Source organism: Sorex fumeus, unplaced genomic scaffold (assembly GCF_029834395.1).
Source record: "Sorex fumeus unplaced genomic scaffold, SorFum_2.1 ptg000061l, whole genome shotgun sequence".
Taxonomy (NCBI): domain Eukaryota; kingdom Metazoa; phylum Chordata; class Mammalia; order Eulipotyphla; family Soricidae; genus Sorex; species Sorex fumeus.
This window is the reverse complement of record NW_026606118.1, coordinates 38,427,598-38,450,616: the sequence shown is the minus strand read 5'-3', so window position 1 is coordinate 38,450,616 and position 23,019 is coordinate 38,427,598. Positions and strand designations below refer to the sequence as shown.

General features: G+C 37.5%; 1 protein-coding gene across 1 annotated transcript in view; it reads right to left on the bottom strand.

The window, feature by feature from the left end:
* The window catches only part of THEMIS (thymocyte selection associated), a 103,188-nt gene that overhangs the window by 42,499 nt on the left and 37,670 nt on the right, over window positions 1–23,019 (bottom strand). The window contains exon 2 of the mRNA XM_056126237.1: window positions 14,557–14,715. Within this exon, the coding sequence (XP_055982212.1) occupies window positions 14,557–14,715 (159 nt within the window). The remainder of the gene's footprint in view (window positions 1–14,556; window positions 14,716–23,019) is intronic.

Here is a 23,019-nt window from a genome sequence, read left to right as displayed (position 1 = left end):
TTGAAGTCAACTGAGGGAGGAGTATGCACTCCGTCTACTTTAATGATTTTAATTTTGCTAATGAAATGTTAGTGGAAAGAGTTGGGAGCCATGTGACACTGAATGCCTTGTTCAGTATTGATGTTGCTTGCAAATTAAATGTACCTAAGTAGCCACCTGTTTATGCTTATGATTATGTAATGTCCCATATGTTTCCCTCTCTACACATGGGAGGTAAATATTGAAAAAATTATTCTGGTGTGAAGGGTGAAAACAGCAGCAATTTTTCTGTAACTGTCAACATATGCTGTGGTGTTTCCTTTAATGTTGTGCTTTGTCTGACATGTCTGCTGATTTTTGCCATCCAGCTTTCAAAAAAATCTGTTACCCATGGTTATACAAAACAATTAAAAATCCGTTTACATTAAATTCAAATTAGGAAGAGATATAATTTTTTGATGTAACCATAACATTTAAATGGATTTTAGAGCTTATGATTTAAATAGATTTTGATTTGCATGGTAAAGAGAACTGAACTTTTTCCCTGAATTCACGAGCATATAAAAAGGCACATTTTCTTTTCAAGCACATACTTTTGATCCCATATTACCAGGCAACAAAATAAAAACAACTTGAAAAACAAACTTGAAAGTACTGTCTTAACTCAGCACTGAACCCACCACCACTTCTGCCCTAGATTTAATCAGATTTAATCTGGAAAGCTCCATGTTGGGTGCCAGATATATTGGTACCTGGCCAGTAAACATTAAGAAGTGTTGAGATCGAATAATGCCTGTCAAACTTCTTGAGACTATATAGATATTGGCACAGACAGTTTTAAGGAAGAACAAAGAGACTAAGCTTGAAATTGTTCTTATCCTCTGAGATAAATAAAGACGAATTTCCTAATGTTGGGAACCTTTATTAACAAGGGTGCAAATATGGACGTGCTAGCTTCCCTAGTACAAGTATCTTTGGCTTCTCATTAAAATATTAGCTAAAGTCAACTGAGGGAGGAGTATGCACTCCGTCTACATTTTAATATAAAAATTGGCCACATCATTAAAAACTAACAATAATAGACTCATTACTCTGAAAAGCCAGAGGATGCTTTCAAACTAGGAGAGAACTGGAACGTGGCCTACTCAAACTGGAGCTTCTAAATTTTGTGAAAAAGAAAAAAAGAAAAAAGAATGAAAAACAGTGGGGCTGGAGCAATAGCACTGTGGGTAGGGCATTTGCCTTGCATGCAGCAGACCTGGGTTCGATTCCCAGCTTCCCATTGGTCCCCCAAGTACCGCCAGGAATAATTCCTGAGCGCATGAGCCAGGAGTAATGCCTAAGCATCACCGGATGTGACCCCCCCCAAAAAGGAAAAACAGTCACTGAGTACTTCCTAACTGCAAAATTTTATAATAAGCACTTAATAGTCACCTCATTTCATTTAATTCTTTGTTTATTTGGGGCTGGGGGGAGGGAGTGCAGGTTGGACCTCACTCAGCAGTGCTCAGGGGCTTCTCCTGGCTATGTGCTCAGGAGTCACCCTAGCTGTTTCAAGGGATTATTTGCAGAGCCAGAGATCTAACTGAGGCTGGCCACATGCAAATCATGTATCTTAACCCCTGTATTATCTGGTCCACTCATCTATAAAAATTTATTTTAGGGGGTATGGTGTCGCCAGCAGGTAAATCTGTACCTGTAAGGTGAGTACATCAGCAGCCTGATGGCACCATCAGGCTTTCAGATACTCCCAAATTGCTGCTGTACCTTTGGCCATACACCAAGACCTTGGGGCAAAGTTTGCCAAGAAAGTAAATAGTCAAAAGTTAGGTATATGGAAGACACACCCACAAACCACCTCCAGCTCAGCTATATAATTGGAGGCATGGCCTCTCTGGTTCCTGATCGAACTGCTTAACAGCCATGATCCCAGAGACTCAGAAATTAGTCTCGGAACCCAAAGGCTTTTGGCAGAAATGCATCCTATTACTGCAGTAGGTTAGTGGAGCTGGGCCACTCCAGGTGGGAATAGGCTTCGTGCCTTGGCCTGTTCCCCTTGGAGGCCCAGTGACCACCATGCTCCAGAGGCCACTGGACAGTCAGGTTTGGGCCTGCAGTGACGAGACAAACGGGGCCTCACCATATGGGGGTGGAACCGGCCCTTTCCTCCCCATCCCAATGAGACCCTGAGTCGCCACCTACAAACAGCCTCTCTGGCTCCTCATCAAGCTGATTGATGGCCATGATCCCAGAGACTCAGAAACAAATCTCAAAACCTAGCGGCTTTTGGCAGAAATGCATCTGGACAGCATAAAAGTGGCCACCCTCTCAGAGCTTATAGGAAAGCCAGGTATGAGCCGGCGGTGAAGGGGTAACTGCAGTCTCATGGGGAGGGGCGTGGTATCGGCTCGTCCTTTACACCCTACTGAGGTCACGAGTTGCCCCCCACAAGTGGCTCTCTGACACAGCCATGGCTCCAGAGGCAAAAGTACTTAAATCCAGAGTCCAGCAGCTGGTGGCAGAAAAGTGAATGGACCAAGTGTTAAACTATGGTGCCATGACTCCCCGGGAGGAAAAGGGTGTTGCTCCTTTCTGCTTCCCCCCCCCCCCCCCCCCCCAGCAACAAGGTGGCCGCTGCCTCAGAGCTTACAGGAAAGCCAGGTATGAGCCGGAGGTGACGGGGCAACTGGAGTCTCATGGGAAGGGGGGCGGTACCAGCTTGTCCTTCACACCCTACTGAGGTCACAAGTTGCCCCCCACAAGTCACTCTCTGGCCCAGCCATAACACCAGACACACAGAAACCAATCTCATAATTATCCGGCTCTTTGCAGAAATCCAAAATCATTATATGATTCTCATAACCAGCTATAGAAAAGTATATTTGCAATGCCTTTTCAGCAATTCTGATTGTTGGGGGGGGACGAATTCAAAACAATAATAGTGCATCTTTTGTCAAAATAATGAATGTAATCAATGTAGAGAAAAGTTAAGTAGAAATCATCTGCCTCACACGCATTGGGAGGGGTGGGAGGGGGGTATATTGGGGTTCTTGGTGGTGAAAAATGAGTACTGGTGAAGGGAAAGGTGTTTGACCATTGTATGATCGAGACATAAACCTAAAAGCTTTGTAACTTTTCCCACAGTGATTCAATAAATAAATATAAAAAGAAAAAAAGGGAAAAAAAAGTAAGGTGGAATTCATGCCCAATTCAATCAGCTAATCAGTGGCTTGAATAAATAGCAGTAACCTTACATTAAAAAAATTATTTTAAATTAATTGTTAAAAAATTTTATAAGATAGATAGTATTAACATTTTCCAAATTTAGAGAAATTGGTTAAGAAATTAATAAATAAAGCCAGCAAAACACATCAGTGTGCGAAAACAGTCCTTAGTTTTTTAAATATTGATTATTTTTTTCAATCTTAACGAACATAGAAATATTTTGACAACATTGAGGCTATAGTATGTACATTCATTTGTGCCTCACTTGTGTCATTTAATATCAAACAATGATTACATCTTTAATTTTAAAATATTCATTAGATTGGAGAGATAATCCAATGACTAGGGCACTTGCCTTCCACTCAGCAACCGGGTTCTATCCCTGGCACCACATATGGTCCCCCTAGTCAGCCAGGCCGAATCCCTGACACACACCCAGGAGTAAACCCTGGGCACAGATGTGGTCCAAAAATAAAAAATACACAAACATTTTTTCACAGATATGATATTAGTGCTGTTTAGTATAAAAGGTGTGTCATAATTTACTTTTTCCATATTTTCAGGCATTAAAATTAATTATATTAATTATTTTAATGTTTAGGTTGGAGCAATAGCACAGCAGTAGGGCGTTTGCCTTGCACGCGGCCGACCCAGCCAACCCGAGTTTGATTCCTCTGCCCCTCTCGGAGAGCTTGGCAAGCTATCGAGAATATTCGCCCACATGGCAAAGCCTCGCAAGCTACCCATGACACATTCGATATGTCAAACACAGTACCAACAAGTCTCACAATGGAGACGTTACTGGGTCCACTCGAGCAAATCGATGAACAACAGGAGGACAGTGCTACAGTGCTATTTTAATGTTTAGTTGAGTGTTTAATTAGTTTAATTAAATTAATTATTTTGTTTTAAAAATCATTTAGGGTGATTATTTCCTTAGAAAAAACTCTAATACATGGAATCACTAAACAAAAGTCTCAAACAGTAAAGAGTGATTTTTTTCCACCCAGGAGACTACTATTTCTAGGAGGGCAGAAATGAAAAAATAAGTATTCTCATTATCTACCTTTGTTTCTACATGAGCCCTCATTGCCAGATATGACTCTTAAAATAGTGTTTCAAATTTATTTTCAGAAATAATGTTAAATCTATTATCAAACTTATTTTCAAAAGTTAGCTCTTTACACCCTTCAGATGGACTTAAGGATGTCCATTTGACAATAATTATATATAATTATATAATAATTATATAATAATAATATAGTTGTAAAAGCAGCAAACGTAGTAATAAATTATCTCTATTATTTTAATTTGCATTAATAAGAACAAACTAATTTCTAAATCATTGAAAGTCACCTGAATTTCTTCTGTCTTTTGTCCATTACCCAACTATTTAGGTTTTTTTGTTTTGTTTTGTTTTACATTTTACTGATATCATTTTTTCAAAATATTGTCACTTTGTTATTTAAGAAAAAGTGCTTTTCTTCCTAGTATCTGATGAACAGAAAGTTCCATTTTATGTGAATAAATATACAATTGGTTTTTTTTTTCTTACATGTGTTCAGAGGACTCCTCTAGGATAACATTGGTTTATCCTTTCTGCCTTGCCACAGGGAGCTTTGTTTTACTGGATTACTCCAATCATGGTGCTCCTATTCCTCTGTATTTATTTATTTATTTGTTGTTGTTGTTGTTGTTGTTGTTGTTTTTAATTGTTATTATTGAAACACCATGAGGTACAGTTGTAGACTTACAAATTTTTGTGCTTGGGTTTCAATTATACAATGATCAAACACCCATCCCTCCACCAGTGCCCATTTTCCACCACCACGGATCCCAGTATCCCTCCCACCCCGATCCCCCCCACCCCCCTGCCTCCATGGCAGGGCATTCCCTTTTGTTCTCTCTCTCCTTTTGGGTGTTGTGGTCTGCAAAAGAGGCACTGAGTGGAAATCATGTTTGGTCTATAGTCCACTTTCAGCATGCTTCTCCCATCCTGGGAGAATTCTCCAAACACTCTTTATTTGGTGCTCCCTTCTTTATCTGAGCTGCCTTTTCCCCAAGCATGTGTGGCTGGCCTCCAAGCTATGGAGTAAACCTCCTGGTACTAATCTCGGCAATTTATGAGTGTTAGTCTCCTATTTTGTTACTAATGTTCCCCAGATGAATGCAATCTTTCTATGTCTATCCCTTTCTTCCTGACTCATTTTGCTTAACATGATACTTTCTATATTGTACCACTTGTATGTAAATTTCATGACTTCATCTTTTCTAACATTTACATAGTACTTTATTATGTAGATGTACCAAAGTTTCTTTAACCAGTCATCTGTTCTCGGGCACTCAGGTTTTTTCCAGATTCTAGCTATTGTAAAGAGTGCAGCAATGAACAAACAAGTGCAGATGTCACTTCAACTATACTTTTTTACCTCTCTGGGATATATTCCCAGGAGTGGTATTGCTGGGTCAAATGGGAGCTCAATTTCCGTACTGATTTGTAAACTCTTTGTGCTCTGCTTCCCCAACCAGTGAATCACCTTTATCTCCTAATCAGACTCTGTTAACTTGTAAATATTGCTTTTCTCTTCTCCTTAAGTCCTCTGCATAGTTAATTCAGAGGAGTGTCCTTTTTGTATGGACACAAGGGGACAGTTAATGCTACGCTTTTGTAACTTGGGAGTTAATTGACTCCGAATGATATTCACTCCTGGGCATCTGCTCTCTCGACTTAAGCCTCATTGCCCTTACTTCCTAGCACCCCAAAAGCAGGGTCCTGACACGGGACTGGATGGATCCAGGGCAAGCTGTGAGCATCGAAATGGGCCAGGCCAGAGTGCCATAATACTTAACTGCATGGCCATGGACAAATTCATCCATGATCTAAAAGTAACAACTAGATTAGGACCCTGTTAGGGTTAGTAAAGTTTAATCTGGCCTGAGCACTGTAGTCTGAGATATATAGTGAGATGTCCCCAGGAGAGCCACCTTACAAGCTCAGTGTATCTCTTACTGTATCCATACAAAATAGCTAATATTAAGAAGTAGAATTAAGATGTTAACTAATTTATTGGACTAGGGAGAGGAGAAATATCTCTAAGTGGCATTTTGCCTTTGAGCGGAAGAAGGGCTTTCATATATTAATTGTGTTACCAGATGGGGTGTGGTGGCTACCCCCAATGCACAGAGTCAGAGAGAGATGAGGGAGAGACAAGGCAGCGAGAAGGAGCACGGAGAGATGAGCGAGAGAGAGAGGAGGAGACAGGAATGAGGGGCAATGTGGGACTAGAATGGGGAGCTTCGTGAAACTGGAACAGGCTCATGGAGAGAATGGAATAAACGGCAACTGATCATCAATCAGCCTGGCCCTTGGTTTCCCTCTTCGCCTGCCCATGACATTGGCCGACCTGGGTGGGGGAGTGGCCCGAGTTCATCGAACATAGGCAGCGAGAGAGAGCCACTGGGTCCTCTCCTAGCTGCCTGCAGAGTACACAGACTCCCTCTAGTTGATATCCAAAGCTGAATCCCCTGAATTTATGAGCATATGATTTTCTACCACCTTTTTTGTCTGGACTAACCATTCTCTAGGATTCTGGAGATTTTTAAACTCCTGTTACTAAAAACACACGAGGCAGAATTACTATAAAATCATTGAATTGTGTCCTTTAAACAGCTGAATTTTATGCTTTGTGAATTATCATTCAATAAAGCTATTAATTTTTGAAAATAGGAAAGGGAAAGGGTGGACAGTTAAGCAATGGCTTCAAAAAAGCAATTAGATTGGTCTTCTTATTAGCTCCTGATGGGAATGCAAGTTGGCAGACACTTTATGAAATATGATTTAGCAATATTCATCAAAAGCTCTAAAAACATTTTTACTTCAGAAGTCATAATTTCATGTATATGGAGTTATGATAATAAGAATTGCAGACAAAACTTTAGTTAAAAGACTGCTCATTATATCATAAATTGCATAAAAGGCTGTTCTGGATGGATTTAATAGTCACACAGTATAAATACATGAGGGACAAGAAAATCAAAATTATATTTAGAAGAACATTTAATGACATAGTCAAGCTCTCAAAAATAAGCTTCTTTCCTTTAGCATGAAAACATATGTCTATGGGGCCAGAGAGAGAGTACAGTAGGTAAGGCATTTACTTTGCATGCAGACAACTGGCGTTCTATCCCATATGGCCGAGCACCACCGAAGATCCCCAAAACGTATGTCTACATGTGTGCACATGTACAATAAAAGAAAATACACCTGGAAGTAATGCCCTGGTGGGACTGGAGAGATTGTACAGTGGGAAAGTGCAGCAGAGAGGTAGTACAGTATAAAATTACCCTGGACTTGATATCTAGCAACCCATATGATCCCATGAGACTACTGGGAGAGATCCTTGAGCACAGAGCCAGGAGTAAGTCCTGAGCTCAGGCAGGTGTGGCATCCAAAACCAAATAATAATAATTATGATGATAACCTGGTGACAAAATTTTAGTAAATTTTAATTTATTTCTCTGTAGATTCTTTGCTCTGCCCCTCTCAGAGAGCCCAGCAAGCTACCGAGAGTATCCCACCCACACTGCAAAGCCTGGCAAGCTACCCATGATGTATCCGATATGCCAAAAACAGTAACAACAAGTCTCACACTGGAGACGTTACTGGTGCCCACTCGAGCAAATACATGAACAATGGGAGGACAGTGCTACAATGCAGTATCATAGATTCTTAGATTTTCTAATTTCCAACAAGATATGGATGGTCAGTGGAAAAGACTTATAAGAAAAAAAAATGGTCAAAGCAATAGTCATTGTGGTGCAAAGGAGCCTTCATTCACTGCTAGAGGGAAAATAAACTATTTCAACTTCTATGGAGAGCAGTATGGAAATTTAAAAAATAGCCAAAAATAGAACTATCATATGATCCAGAAATTCTACTCCTATAGGTTTATCCAAAGAACATAAAAACACTAGTTCAGGAAGATATATGCACACTATACCAATTGCGTATTATATCACACAAAATAGATCAAAAGGAGAAAGATAAATACCAGATGATTTACTTGTAAAAAATACACAAGGAAACACAGCAAGATAATAGAAAATGTCCAATAGAAATTAACCCTTAGATTACTGAACATAGAACTTAGGTAAACATGAAAGTGGAGATGGACAGGAAGGGCCCTAAGGTGGAGGAGTTTGGTGCTGGGTGTTGTAACACTGCACATCTAAAAAAATTTTTAAGATTTATACTTTTTATTTGGGGAGACTCCCAAGCAGTGCTCTTTTCATTTATTTCTTGGCCAAATAACTGCCATTGAATTCAAGCACCAGGATATATGGTGCTGCTTGAGTCCTGCAGTGCCCAGGCCCTGGGGCCACCAGGGTGATACCCATGTTGCTGCAAAGAGAACCAAGATCAGCTGCATTCAAGGCACATAGGCGTATAGCTTTAACCACAGTGCTATCTTCATGCCCTATATTCTCTTTCTTTCTTTCTCTTTCTCTTTCAGATAAAATCTATTTTAGTTATGCAAAGACTAAGAACTAGCATAACAATGTGATCATGCACTAAAAAGTAAAGGAAAAAATTAGACCAAATATGGAACTAAAAATTAGTGTAAAATCCCAAATTTCTTGGGCATTTCAATTATTTCACATTTTCTTGCATCATACATCCTAGGTTTTTTTGGTCTAGGAAAATACTCTGGGGAAAATAGGTAACAGACAGAGCTATATTCATTTTGCTTAAGTGAGCACAGTGGGGAAGAGATGCCTTTAGAAGTTGACCCAGAAAATTTGGAAAAATAGCCTGTGATTCCTTGAATAGCAAATTGCTGAAAAGGTAGGGAGCCTTATTTAGGGCTTTTCTGAATTATGTGTCATCATAACATCCAGATGGAAAAATAGGAGCAAATTCTGCCATATATTTTGCTTCTTTTAATGAAGAGTCCTTCAAAACCCAGAAGATAAAATGTTAACTATGAAGTCGTATATTTTAAGTATTTTTCCTAAAGGTTTTCTGATTAGGTTTGAGAAAATGACATTTTAGTCAAATAGTAGATGAAAAGTGAAAAGTAACTGGAAAAAATCAGTTACAATCATAAAATGGCTAAACATGAAAAATTTTGTCATTTCAATGGTAGATGAAACAGAATGAGTGACCATTGAATGTAATATTGAGTGTTATGAATCAACTAAGTATATAGTTTTATAAATTTAACTGTTGGGAGAATAATGTTTTTAGAAATAATTTTATAATATTAACATAAAAATATTTGCAGACCAGTGCACATGAGACAGGTTCCATGAATTTTAGCAACTTAACCTTAATTAATTTCTTAAGGAAGTATCTCTATTATTAGTCCAGTTTTTTTGCTTGTTTGGGGGCTGAACCTGGCTGTGCTCATGGTTTACTCCTACTCTGCACTCAGGAATCATCACTAGTGGGCTGGGGGTACCGTATGAGGTGTTGGAGATCACACCTGAGTTCATGCAATGCAAGATTCCTACTTGCTACCCTGTCTCTCCAGGCTCTGTCAACCATTTTTTAAAATACTTTTCTAAATATGCCACATGTATATTTAAAATTGTGCTAATGAGTCTTATTGTAAGGGATATAGCTATCACAGGAGATAATTTCCTATAGCAATTTTACATGCCTCAGGCATTGTACGCAATAGATTTGTCTCCTGACCAGTATAAAAATGATGCAGAATATCTCTCTCTAGAGAAATATTGCAAGATATCTCCTCTCCCCAAAGGAGCTTTTCTGACTCCACAAGTTTGGAGAGATACGATGTTTTTGTTTCTTCAAGAGCAAAAGTAGCCAAGTTTTCAGCTGCCGCTCACAAATACAGGACTTCCCAAACTCTGCATTCCTCTGTGATGTTTTTGGCACCCACCTTGCCTGACTATATCACCCCATGGGCTTGTTGCTCAGGGTGAACCACTAAGGCGTGAAGCTCATGCTGTTTGCTTTGCCAAGACAAATAACAGAAATACTCTTTTGCTCTCTTTGCTTCATTGCTGACCTAATTAATGAAAATGTGGTAAATCAACCCACTAGCTACAAGGCTACCTAGGGATTGTTTGGTCACCTGATTGCCATTGTTCTAATAGAAATAATTTAAGGAACATTGTCTGAAGCTTGTCTGTAAAAGCATGATTTAAATTCATTGACCATATAAAGGGCTGAAGTGATAGCACAGTGGCAGGGCATTTGCCTTGCACGCAGCCAACATGGCCGACCCAAGTTCAATTCCTCTGCCCCTCTGGGAGAGCCCGGCAAGCTACCGAGAGTATCTTGCCTGTGTGGCAGAGCCTGGGAAGCTACCTGTGATGTATGTATTCGATATGCCAAACACAGTAACAACAAAGTCTCCAATGGAGACGTTACTGGGCCTGCTTGAGCAAATCGATGAACAACGGGAGGACAGTGATCAATGACCATATTTAAAAAATTGTTGTATATAGTGAATTTTTAACAATCTTATTTATTTATTCTTTTTGGATAGGGATGGCAGGAAACACACTGGCAGTGCTCAGGGGTTACTCCTGGCTCTTCACTCAGGAGTCACTCCTGGCGTGCTTGGGGAGGCACTTATAGAAGACCGGGGATCGAACCTGAGTCAGTTGCATGCAAGGCAAGCGCTCTGCTCGCTGCGCTACAGCTCAGATCCCCATTCTTATTTCTTGTGAAGTGTGACTTTAATTCTTTTTGGCATTAGAAAATTCACTGAATGTGACAAAAAATAGATGCTGCATATCCAGGGATTGTCTTCATATCTGTGGATCTTCATTATCACACTGGCTTTGGTAGATTGACTGTCTCTTATGATTAAACATAATATATTTCAAAGCATGTTCTTGAAACCATACTATTTAGTTTTGCAAAAGTGTTTTCTCACCCAGTACCACTACTGAAACAATGTATTTTGAAATATAGTGGATAGCGTGGCAAAGAATTAAAGTCTCTGAAATAGCCATGAAAATGACTTAAGTGAGTGCACAGAAATATGCAGTTTCATACATTTCTACCAGTGAATTAAAACAGTTAGATTTAATGCAACCACCCTCAATGTGATCTTAGGCAGGTTATTTGACCTTCCTTCATTTTCTCACATGTAAAATGTGAATTCAATTAATATTATTTACATACACATAATTTAGATCGGTTTTCTTCACAAAAGTATTTATAACCGTGTCTGGCTCATTATTAGAATTTTCATTTTGATGTGAGAGATGGACAGGATAAAATATAGATTAGTAGAAATTTCACCACTCCTAAACTCCACTATCACATTTCTTATATGCCTCTTACTTCCAACAACAGAATTTGTATGCCATAATAAAACTCATAGACTATGATCTAAAATTCAAACAAAAAAATTCTTCTGTCTAGTCTTGTAACTGAGGTTTTATAGATGCAATCACAACTTTCCTTGAACATATGGTTCAGACACTTATGTAAATGCCATTCAGGAAAAAACTGATCATCATAAAAATATATTGAAACACGTTCAGGATATTTCTCATGTCTAAAGAAAAGACATTTATTATCCATGCTTCATAACACTACAGAGTAGGAACAAATCTTTCCAGGAAGTAATCCAGAAATTTGAGTTCACTACATTCCAAACATTACATGATTTACCAATCTATGGGGCTAGTGCAATCAACTACCAAATATCAGAACATATTTCTGTTGTTTTTGGCAGGAATGACATATTTTCTTGATCATAAAAAGCTCAGTCAAGAGAACTGTCTTCTAAAAGAACAAATTGTACTTTTAAAGTAGTACATTTATTTTCATAAAAAACTGAAATGACTGCTTTTTATTTCAAACCGTATAGAAGATTTTAAAATAGAGACGAATGAAAACACAACATTAGTATAGGACTTAACCAGTGACATATACTGCAATTGAAGTCCCTATTCACATTTTAGCAAATCAACTCCTACTTAATGCTGTAAAAGTGTGCTTGCCAGATCCAAAAAAAAAAAAAAAACCCTTCCATTATTGACTATTGCTTGAATTTGCAATTGTTATAACTACATCTATAAAACTATATTCGATGGTCAAAGGCTGAGTAGGACATCAGTAGAGTATTTGAATTCTCTAAGACCTTATTAAGTTATCCTTTTCATGATCATGTCCATATGAACCTTGGAAATGTCATGAAAATTTTGGATCTGTATTAATGTACTTCAGCACAGAAGTACATTAACTTGTATATTTAGCACAGATATCAGCAAAAGAGGTAAAGACAAGTGAAAAACTATATCTCCTTCATAAAAGTGAATTGTCAGAATTAATTTTTCTAAATTCTGAAAATTAGCCAGAATACTGAAACAATCTGGGAAACATTTATTTAAAAAATGTCTGACTTGGTAAGAAGAGAAAGCTTGTGGTATTTCTCTATTCCCATCTTCCCACACCCTTCAGCTCCACAAGTCTTCAAAGGTAACAGCCAGCCTTAATAGCAAAACCAGCAGCTTGACCATCATAGAAAGGTCAGCTTCCTTGAAAGTTTAATCTCAGAGCTTTGTCATTATTTGACATATCTAATGACTCTGAAAGATTCTGCTTGCAATACTGACTTGATTTGATCTGATTCTGAGCTCACTCAGTGTGAAAAAACTGTCCTTGTGGCATTTGTCAAAAACAATGAAAAACAAATATTGTGTATATGTGGCTGCCTACAATAGAGTATGAATAGTTGAGGAAAACAATAAGCTAATAAATCAGCTCAGGGGGTCTAGAGCTTGCAGAACTGGTCCTCGCTCTGTGCTCTGGAGTGATCCCTCTCAGTGTTTGGGGAACCATATATGGTGCCAGAATTTGTACCAGAGTTGGCTGCATACAAGCCCAACTCCTTACCTCTTACACTATCTATTCATCCCTAACCAAATGTTTTTTTTTCTTTTTCTTCTTGGGTCACACCTGGTGATGCACAGGGGCTACTTGTGGCTCATGCACTCAAGAATTACTCCCGGTAGTGCTTGAGGGACCATATGGACCATATGCGACGCTGGGAATCGAACCCGGGTGGGCCTTGTGCAAGGCAAATGCCCTACCCGCTGTGCTATCACTCCAGGCCTGTCCCTAACTAAATGTTTTAAAACTTAAAAACTCCTTTGTGAGTTACCAAGGTCCCTGGCCCAAGGATGGAGTGGAGGAGAGAAAGAAACAGAGGAAAAGAGAAAGCCTGGGGGGGAAGAGTGGGTATAAGAGGAGACTTTCTTGTAGACTGTGCTTGCCTTGCAAGTGTGCAGCCACAAGATTGATCCCTGGTGCCACCCACATGTACCCAAGCATGATCAGGTTAGATATGTTTTCCATACCCCCAGGTGCTGCAATTGGAGTGTGTGACATGTGGTAAGCACAGCAACTAAAGGTGTGCAAACACCTTGGGCCAGGAGTGCATCCCACTGCACATGTGAACACCACAGTACCCAATGACAAGCATCATAACCAGAATGCACAGGAGTTTCAAAACTAAAAGATGTGACCACTGAGAACAGTCATGAACACATCACAACCAGGCGCATGTGAGTTTTGACAGATTCTGTCTTTCATGTAATAAGTCTATTTCAAGTAAGTTATGACCTCGACCTTAATAGGGAAAGTTTGACAACCACTGGTCTAGAAAATAGGACAAATAAAAAAATCGTCAACAACTACCCAACAGAATAAAGGGAGAAAATCTGCTTTAATGAAACCACCTTTACTTCGGAATTCCTCTTTACTGTTAACAAATATATAGTAAGTTCTAATTATATGCGCCATTAGGTGCAAGATTTTATGCAAAAAGAAATAAAACATATAGTTTTTTTCATAAGGTTTGTAAGTGATTTTTTAAACGCTTTGTTAACATTTGAAAGTCACTGGTTTAGTGAAATAAGTGGAGAAGTATAAAAACCTTATGATTTCACTTAAAAGTGGTTCACAATGAGAAAAAAGACATATGATTAAAATCAAATGTTAAGACCGGATGCAAGGTAGGAAAGAAGGTTAGTAAATCAGGCAAAAGGTGCCTATTTCATGGTAAAGTATATAAGTAGACTCTTAGTCATTGTCCTGATGTTATGTAGAAGCTGACTAAAATGATGGTTGTATGAACATACATTGTAATGCTATGTTAGTGAAATTTTTTTGAAGTTAAAAGATGCAATAAGTAGCATCTTTGCCTTCTAACAATCCTTGAAAGCATTGAACTACAAGAATTTGAACTTTTTCACTCATTGCTCTGGAATGAAAAACTACCACTTTTTTATTATTCTCACTTATATACATGCACACAACACAAGATAGTTTAACAAATGAGTAATAGGTAAGAGATACAGTACCTGGAAAATTCATAGGCAGTTCCACCAATTGTGAATATTCACGACCTTCAATATGCTCACAAATTTCAGCTATGATTTTCTTAATTTTAAGACCAGTAATTTTTATCACATCTCCAGTTGACAAAGAATATTCATTCTTCGACATCTCATAAGCAGAATCTGAGAAGGAAGAATAAAATAGATTTTATAAAGGATTAACCAGTGAAAAACAAGATAAAGGTCAAAAGTTTCAGAAAAAGTATTTTTCCTTAGATTCTTCACTGCCTACTGAACAAGAACTTAATGAAGCTTGGCAAAATATACAGCGTGTACCAAGAGAAATACTCGATTTTTTTACTCTACTCCCTGAGAAAAATATAAAAAAATTGTATTCTTCTTATGTATATTAAAATTTGGGCCAGAGAGAGTACAGCATCTAGGGTTTTTGCCTTGCACATGATGACCTGTGTGTAAGGCCTACACCTTGCACTATAAGGGCTCAGTCCCTACGGCCCCAACAGGAATGATCACTGAGCAAAGAGCCAGGCAAAGAGTGTACAATCTGAACACTCTAAAGTTGACCAAAATTAAATTTAAAAAAAGAAACAAAATCAAAATGATGATTTTTTTACGAAACTTTGGCTCATCTTTCCAAGATCTATCTGCCAGTTGTCACCTTTGCTGGCATTAAGGATTTTTGTTTGCTGCATCACAGAATTAAACAGGTATGAGACAACAATGATCTAAGTACTGCAAACAAGATCCTGCTACTAAGATAGAAAGATAGAAGGTCTGAATATCAGAACTTTATACTAAGAACATCAGATCTACTTAACAGACCTGGGTAATATACCCATCATTGTAAATAACACTTTGGTAATAGACCCATCATTGTAAATAACACTTTGTTCTCTTGACGTTTGACGCAGAAAACAACTATCCAGATCTTTTTGGCGATATGGAATCTAAATAAAATGGAAAAACTTCCTTTTAATGGAAAATTTCAGGATCCTTCCAGACAAATCCCTTGTCATGATGGCATACTAAAATTTTCATCCATTTATTTACTTTTATATATCCTGATGGTAGAACAGTTAACAGTGAAATACCCAGAGAAGGTAGTGGGAAATGAGGAGAAAAAAATCTAGAAAACATACCTCTAGTAAAAAGGATACAATACAAAAATGTTTTATGATATTAATGCCTTATGTTAATTAGGCATTAAAAGTCTAATGTAAACAAACATTATAAAAATATGAGATTTGAAACATACCAATTTTTTCTTGACTCTAAGTTGTAGCCAAAAACTAACACTAAATTGTGAATACGATGAGGATAAATTGTGATCATTTCTGTTTTTCAAAATTTTTCAGTGCTAGACTCCCTTCTCATAGAACCTTAGATGATATATTTAAATTTCCAAATTTCAAATATTTTTATTGCATTAATGGCTATCAAAAAATTAAGTAAACCTAGCATTCAATCATGCTTTAAACCACTTAGAGATTGTATCATTTCAATAAAGGAGCAGAGGACTCATTCAAATGAGAATACTTTTAAGGAATTTTAATAAAGGAATAAATTACTAGAGGCCTGCTCTAAGCAACATAAGAAAATTAATATCCTAACCTCACTTTACTCTCTTCCTTTGATCCTTTTCCAGGGCAGCCCATTGGCTAAATTTAGCCAGAGTCAGTAGATAAGGGAGTAGCAGATGCCTTTGCAGAAGTCAGTCTCTGAGGCAGAGAACAGAGATAAAAACTCAATATAACCTATCGCTAATTATTTAATGAAGACCATTTTGGCTGGCATGCCAGAGTGTTTCCTCAAGCTTTGAGTACATACTCTCACACTCCCCTCTTTTTCTCATATTATTATTCTCTTAGCTACACATTTTTCATTAGCTCCAATACATAATATTATCAACTGTCTAAAATTCTTTGTGGAACAAGTGTGTTATTAAAAGATAATAATAAAGCTACAATGACATTTTCCTCAAATGAACTCATAGTCATTTTCTGTGATTCTCATTTGGTGCTTAATTACATATGAACATTTTATGTCATTAATATTACTTATTCCTGTACTTAGATTTTTGTGACCTTAGTGTTATTACTCTCTATTTAATTTTAAGGATCATGAGAGAATATATTGGTTGCATATTTGCATAACTGCACTCATAAACCTTCCTTCTTTCATTCAACAAACTAATACAAACCTTCTATTTGTCATGCATTGTAGGCGGGTCAAAGATAAAATACAGGCCTCCCACTAACCCAAGGAACACTATTGGTAGAAAATAGACAAAAAGCAGACAATAGTATCAAATTATGATGAAATACTGAACATTGTGGGAGCATGTAAGAAACATTTAAGTAAGCACTTACACAGAGAGGGAGATGAAAAAAAGTTTCCTGGGGAAACTGAGAGCTAAGCAGAGTTTTATAAACAATTGCATATTACTGGGATATAAGAAAAGTTGAAATCTTGATTTGGCTACAACTTGAACAGAACTAGAGAGTATCATGGTAAACAAATATTCAGAAAGAAGAGGACAATGAGATACAATCTCACTCATATGTGTTATAAAGGAACAAATTAAGGGAATGGAGAGTACGATCAAAACTAACTGTGGGCCAGAGGCACAAGGACTTAACGCAGAAAACCAACCGTTTGGAGAAGAAAAGCGAATGGACTATGTGTTAAACCGCTCCAGCATGCCTGCCTGGAGAGGAAAGGGTGTTGCCCCATTCGCCCTCTCCTCTCGGAAAGAAAGATGGCGGCCGCACGGGAGCCTTGTGGACAGCAGGTTTGAGCCGGGGGTCGGGGGCGGCAGGGACCTCATGGGAAGGGGGGCGTTCCGGTTCATCCTTCACGCCCTACCGAGGTCACCAGTTGCCCCCCACGAGCGGCTTTCCTGCACGGCCACGACTCCAGAGCACAGAAACCAATCTCTTAACTATCTAACTTTTAATAGAAATACTTCCAGGGTTAATAAGTAAAATAGCAGAAATCCAAAACTGCGCGGCTGCTATTGCGACATCTTTTAATTCTTAAAACTCAGCTGTAGAAAGCAAATCATTTCACAACGCTTTTTCAGCATGTCTGATTTGGGGGGGGGGGGCGGGTCGTAAACTCTAAATAATAATGGTGCATCTTTTATCGAAACAATGAATCTAGTCAAAGTTGATAGAGTGTTAACTAGAACTCATCTGCCTCACAGGAATTGGGAGGGGTGGGAGGTGGGGTTCTATTGGGGTTCGCAGTTAAAAATAAGTATTGGTAAAGGGAAATGTGTTTGATATTTACATGACTGAGACCTAAACCTGAAAGCTCTGTAACTTTTCCCACAGTGATTCAATAAATAAATAAATTATAAATAAATAAATAAATAAATAAATAAAAACTAACTGTGGAAGTAGGGATGGATGCAAAGACAAAAAAATCTAAAGGTAGTAATAATATGTGCACTACCAGTACTGTACAACAAAGCATAGCACTAACACTGTTATAAATCCTGCTACATCGACAATAAAAAAATAACTTTTTTTTTAAAAAAAGAAGTGTCACAAATTATTAAGACAGGCAGAGGAAATAGTATTTGAAGGATGCTGATATGTGAAAAAGTCTATTATGTTCTGGAAACTTCAAGTAGTTTTTTTTCTATATCAGAAATGTAAATAAGAAAGAAGAAATGAGATAAAGAACATTAGAGAAGTAGAGAGCATTCAGATCATGCAGTGTGTTTATGAAATTGCCAATAAACAAACAATACAATGGAAGTTTAAAACAATTTAAAATGCAAACAATCTACAATTCCAGTATTAGAGCCCAGAAACTAATACCAATTTAATGAGAGGTCATATATATCTAGGAACTTGCAATCGAAAATGTGGTCTCCTACATCATCTGGGAGCTTGTTATAATCTTGGCCCATCTCCAGATCTGCTGAATCAGAACATGCATTTTTAACTAGATCCCTAGATGATTCAGAGTACATTAAGGTTTACAAGCACTGTTCTAGGCAACAAACCTATAACTAAAATAGTCTCTTTCCTGAGATTGTTGCAAACTTAATCAAGGAGAGAAGGTTATACCACGTAGAAGAAGCATGAAGTATCATTGAGGTAGAAAGACATTATAAAAGGAGACAGTGAAAGGGAAGTATTTTATGTAGGAAAGTGACATGAAAATATTTTTCTTTGTCATATGAAATAGAATGCCACTTAACATATTTGATTTCAACTGAAATCTGACTTAACTTTAATGTGAAGTGTCTAATTGTAGATATGATATATATTAATCTAACTGATTTAGAATAGCAGTTTTCTTATAAAGATTTGTTAGAAATTCAGAATTTAAACATATATTTTTTAGATTGCATATCAATACACATGGAAGAGAAGTCAGGGAATTCTATGAAGAGAAAAATTCTGTGATTTTTCAGTCACTATATACATACACAAGACATTTGACTTTTCAAGTTTTCAAGGATAGTTCTTTCGAAAAAAGAAAATCACTTTTCCCCCTAGCTATGTAAGTGGGGGAAAGCTCATATAAATGCTAATCCTTAGTATTTCTTTTTAAAATTTTGTGACTTCGATTTTCTCCTGGTGAGAAAACTGCTGGTTCATTTTTGTTCAGTGATGTCCATGACTAGAAACTCCTGTTTTTGAGAGTGGACCAGAACATACAGCAAATCTCAAATCCCTGATCCTTGAAGGAGTCTAAAACTCTATGGCTAGCAATACAATTCTTAACAGTACATTTTTGCTTGATGAAAATATAAATGGTTAATTTTTTGATGGGGGGCACACCTGGTAATGATCAGGGGTTACCCCTGACTTTGCACTAAATAATTACTCCTGGCAGTGTTTGGGGTACCATATGGAATGCCAGGGATAGAACCAAGGTTGATTGTGCTAGGCAAATGCCCTACACACTGTACTATCTGTAGTCCCCACAAATGGCTAATTTTAAAAATAACTAACCTTTTAATCTCAGAACTAGCACATAAATTGTGTATCATTACCTTAGAAATTTGCCAAGATATATGCCTGCACTGTGCATCTGTGTGTGCAGATAGAAAGGCAGATATTAAAATAGTTTGCCTTTCATTTTAAACACAAGACATGTATTCTGAATATGGAAATATCAAATCTGTTAAATCTTTACAGACTGATTCTTTCCAAGTCAGAACATATGTATTCAGGATAATGCCAAACATCAGAGAAAGCTGGAACAAAGCAGCCTGTTTTCAGTGATCAAACATCGCCCCAGAAGGCTTTAATGAAAGAGCCTTGTGCCTTTGAAATCACCTTTCCTGTAATACTACTTTGCTCAATAAAAACGACACATTAATATCCTTTTATGAGCTCATCTCTTATTTGACAATCCATCTAAGCAATGCTGTGATCACATCAGAACAGCCAAAACAATTGTTTCAATAGATTTTCTTCCATTTCCGCTGCAAAGTTAAAAGATATGTGGTAGTCAAATGAAGAGGGAACTTGCAGTATTTAGAGGTTTGGTCTTCATTATTCAAGATACACCCAATTCCTCTATCTCTATCCCCTTCTCCCCTACCAGGTTACTCATTCCCTTATCTCTTCATCTTTATCAACACATTAAAGTTTAACCTGTCCTAAAGACTAAAGTCATATTCAACATCTTCTTCAAAGTCTTCCTTTGTCCGCACACCTGTGTAAGAATAAATCCTCTCCACTGTACTCTAATAGCTCATGTATCATCTCTTTATTAAAGTCTTCATATAATTAGCATCACAAGCTGTTATTGTGGTATTATTATGGTAATATACATACATTGATATGTATATTTTAGGATTTATTATGAGTTCCTAAAAAGGTATCATCTTTACTATATTTACACATGACTTTGCATACCCACAGCTAGCACTGCACTGCACTGCACTGTCCTCCCGTTGTTCATCGATTTGCTCGAGCAGGCCCAGTACCGTCTCCATCATGAGACTTGTTGTTACTGTGTTTAGCATATCGAATACGTCATGGGTAGCTTTCCAGGCTTTGCCGCACGGGCGAGATACTCTCAGTAGCTTGCCGGGCTCTCCGAGAGGGGCGGAGGAATCGAACTCGGGTCAACCGCGTGCAAGACAAACGCCCTACCTGCTGTGCTATGGCTCCAGCCCACCCACAGCTAATAATATAATATTATTATTTAGTAACTTCTTAGTAAGTTCTTAGTTGTAGCTTTACTATAATTTGATAATAAATTATTATGAATATAATAGCAGCCCTTCTACATCAACAGTTTACAAAATGATCAATGCAAGACTTTGGAATATATTATATCTTCATTTTTATGTTTAATAGTAAATGGACAATATGCATAAGATTAGTTGATATTTGATCCTTTCTCCCGTATAGCAAATTAAGTTTGAGTAATTCTCTAAATAAATTTACATTATGCACTTTTAATAAAATGAACTTTATTTACAAACAAAAATGTAATAACTACTTGTTAAGTTTGCTGTTAGTTCCTCAATTTCGAGCTCATAAACTAAGATAAGTTTGAAGCATTAAAAAATTAACTCTTGGGCTAGAGAGAGAGTACAGTAGGTAAGGTGCTTGCCTTGCATGCAACCCCCCTGGTTTTGATCCCCAGCACCACATATGATCCCCTGAGTACCTTCACGAGAGATCTCTGAGCATAAAGTCAGGTGTAAGCCCTGAGCACAGTCAGGTATGATAGAAAGGAAGGAAGGAAAAAAAAGAGAGAGAAGAAAGGAAGGAAGGAAGGAAGGAAGGGAGGGAGGGAGGGAGGGAGGGAGGGAGGGAGGGAGGGAGGGAAGGAAGGAAGGAAGGAAAGGAAGAAAGAAAGAAAGAGATCTTCAACATTAAGTTCCAGGTAAACATGCCAGCTATAAAATGTTTTCAGTCCAATCCTCTACTATGCTTTGTCTTGCATATTTTAAGCTCTGCAGCCTTATATTTATTTTTTTAAGATTTTAATTATCATATTGAATTAATTTACTCCCAAAGTCTTAGTCAAATAGGAAATCTTGCAATAAAATTTGAGTCCCTCAAGAGCAACTGACTAAATTAAAGCATAAAATATCTAACTTGATAATAATCACAACTTTATATAGCCCGATGGAAGCTACAAGATGTTTCAATTTAATTTATATCTCTAAGCAGAGTGCCATTAAGTCTCATGCTAACTTCATAAGTCTCAGTGTCAGGCAGAAGTTCACAAAGTATGTTATCATACTAACACATACTAAGATAACAATGTTTCTTAGTGTCTCTAACCTATATTTGAAAACTTTTGCTGATGTATTACAATTATCCAAAGATGATGTACTCTAATTTTAAACAATTCTATTATAAAGTTCTGCAGGGCTGGAGGGATAGATCTGGATTTAATTTTCAGTACATTGTATGGTCTCCCAAAATAATCCCTGAGCATAGAGCCAGGAGTTTCCTTAAGCACAATCAGGTATGGCCCAAAAACATAAAGAAAATATAACATCTGCATTTTTTCTCCGCCCCCTTCGGAGAGCCCGACAAGGTACTGAGAGTATCTCACCCGCACAACAAAACCTGGCAAGCTACCCGTGACGTATTCGATATGCCAAACACAGTAACAACAAAGTCTCACAATGGAGATGTTACTGGGCCTGCTCGAGAAAATCGAAGAACAACGGGAGGACAGTGACAGTGACAGTGAACATCTGCATTTTATTAAATGTAATAGACATACAATTTCTATAAAACATACACTAGAACTATTTTCAGCTCTTGTAAATATACAGAAAACTTCTATTTTTCTGCATAGAATGCTAAAATATTTGAAAATCATAGTCACAAGTTTATAACAAAATAGCATACCAATTATTTCAAGTATATCCAAGGCTTGCAATGCTTACAGCATAGGTATTTATAAGTTCATTTGCAGCATACCTTACATGAATATGAAAAGCATACAAGGAGTAATACCACATGATACACTGCCTGTTAAAACTGTGCCCCTGAGTGGCAATCATGTTTTCAGCAACTGTACCTCATGGTGTCTCACTAATAAAAATAAAATAATAATAATAATAATAAAAGCTGTGCCCCTGAATTTTACAAAAGAGGCTGGATAACACCCATTAGTCATGTCCAACGGAAGTTTCCTTCCATAAAGCTAAAAATCTTTGAACAGGGAATAAGGCAAACATTTCATAACATCAAATTTTGGTTTTGCCACAGAATGGGTTGAAGTCATCTTTACAGTAGATAAAATTAATATGTCTTAATCCTGAGTTTTAAATTTAAGGAAATACACTTCTCCAATAGCAGTATCCTAGGCGTTCTTTCCACACGTAAAAGCAACATATGAGATTATTTCTGCAGGAAAGTATGTGGAGTCATAGCTTAATTCTGAGACTCGAGGAATTTTTTTTAATATTTAGGATAATAATAATAGTTTTAAATGGACCGTACTTGGAAAGGAAGTGCTTTT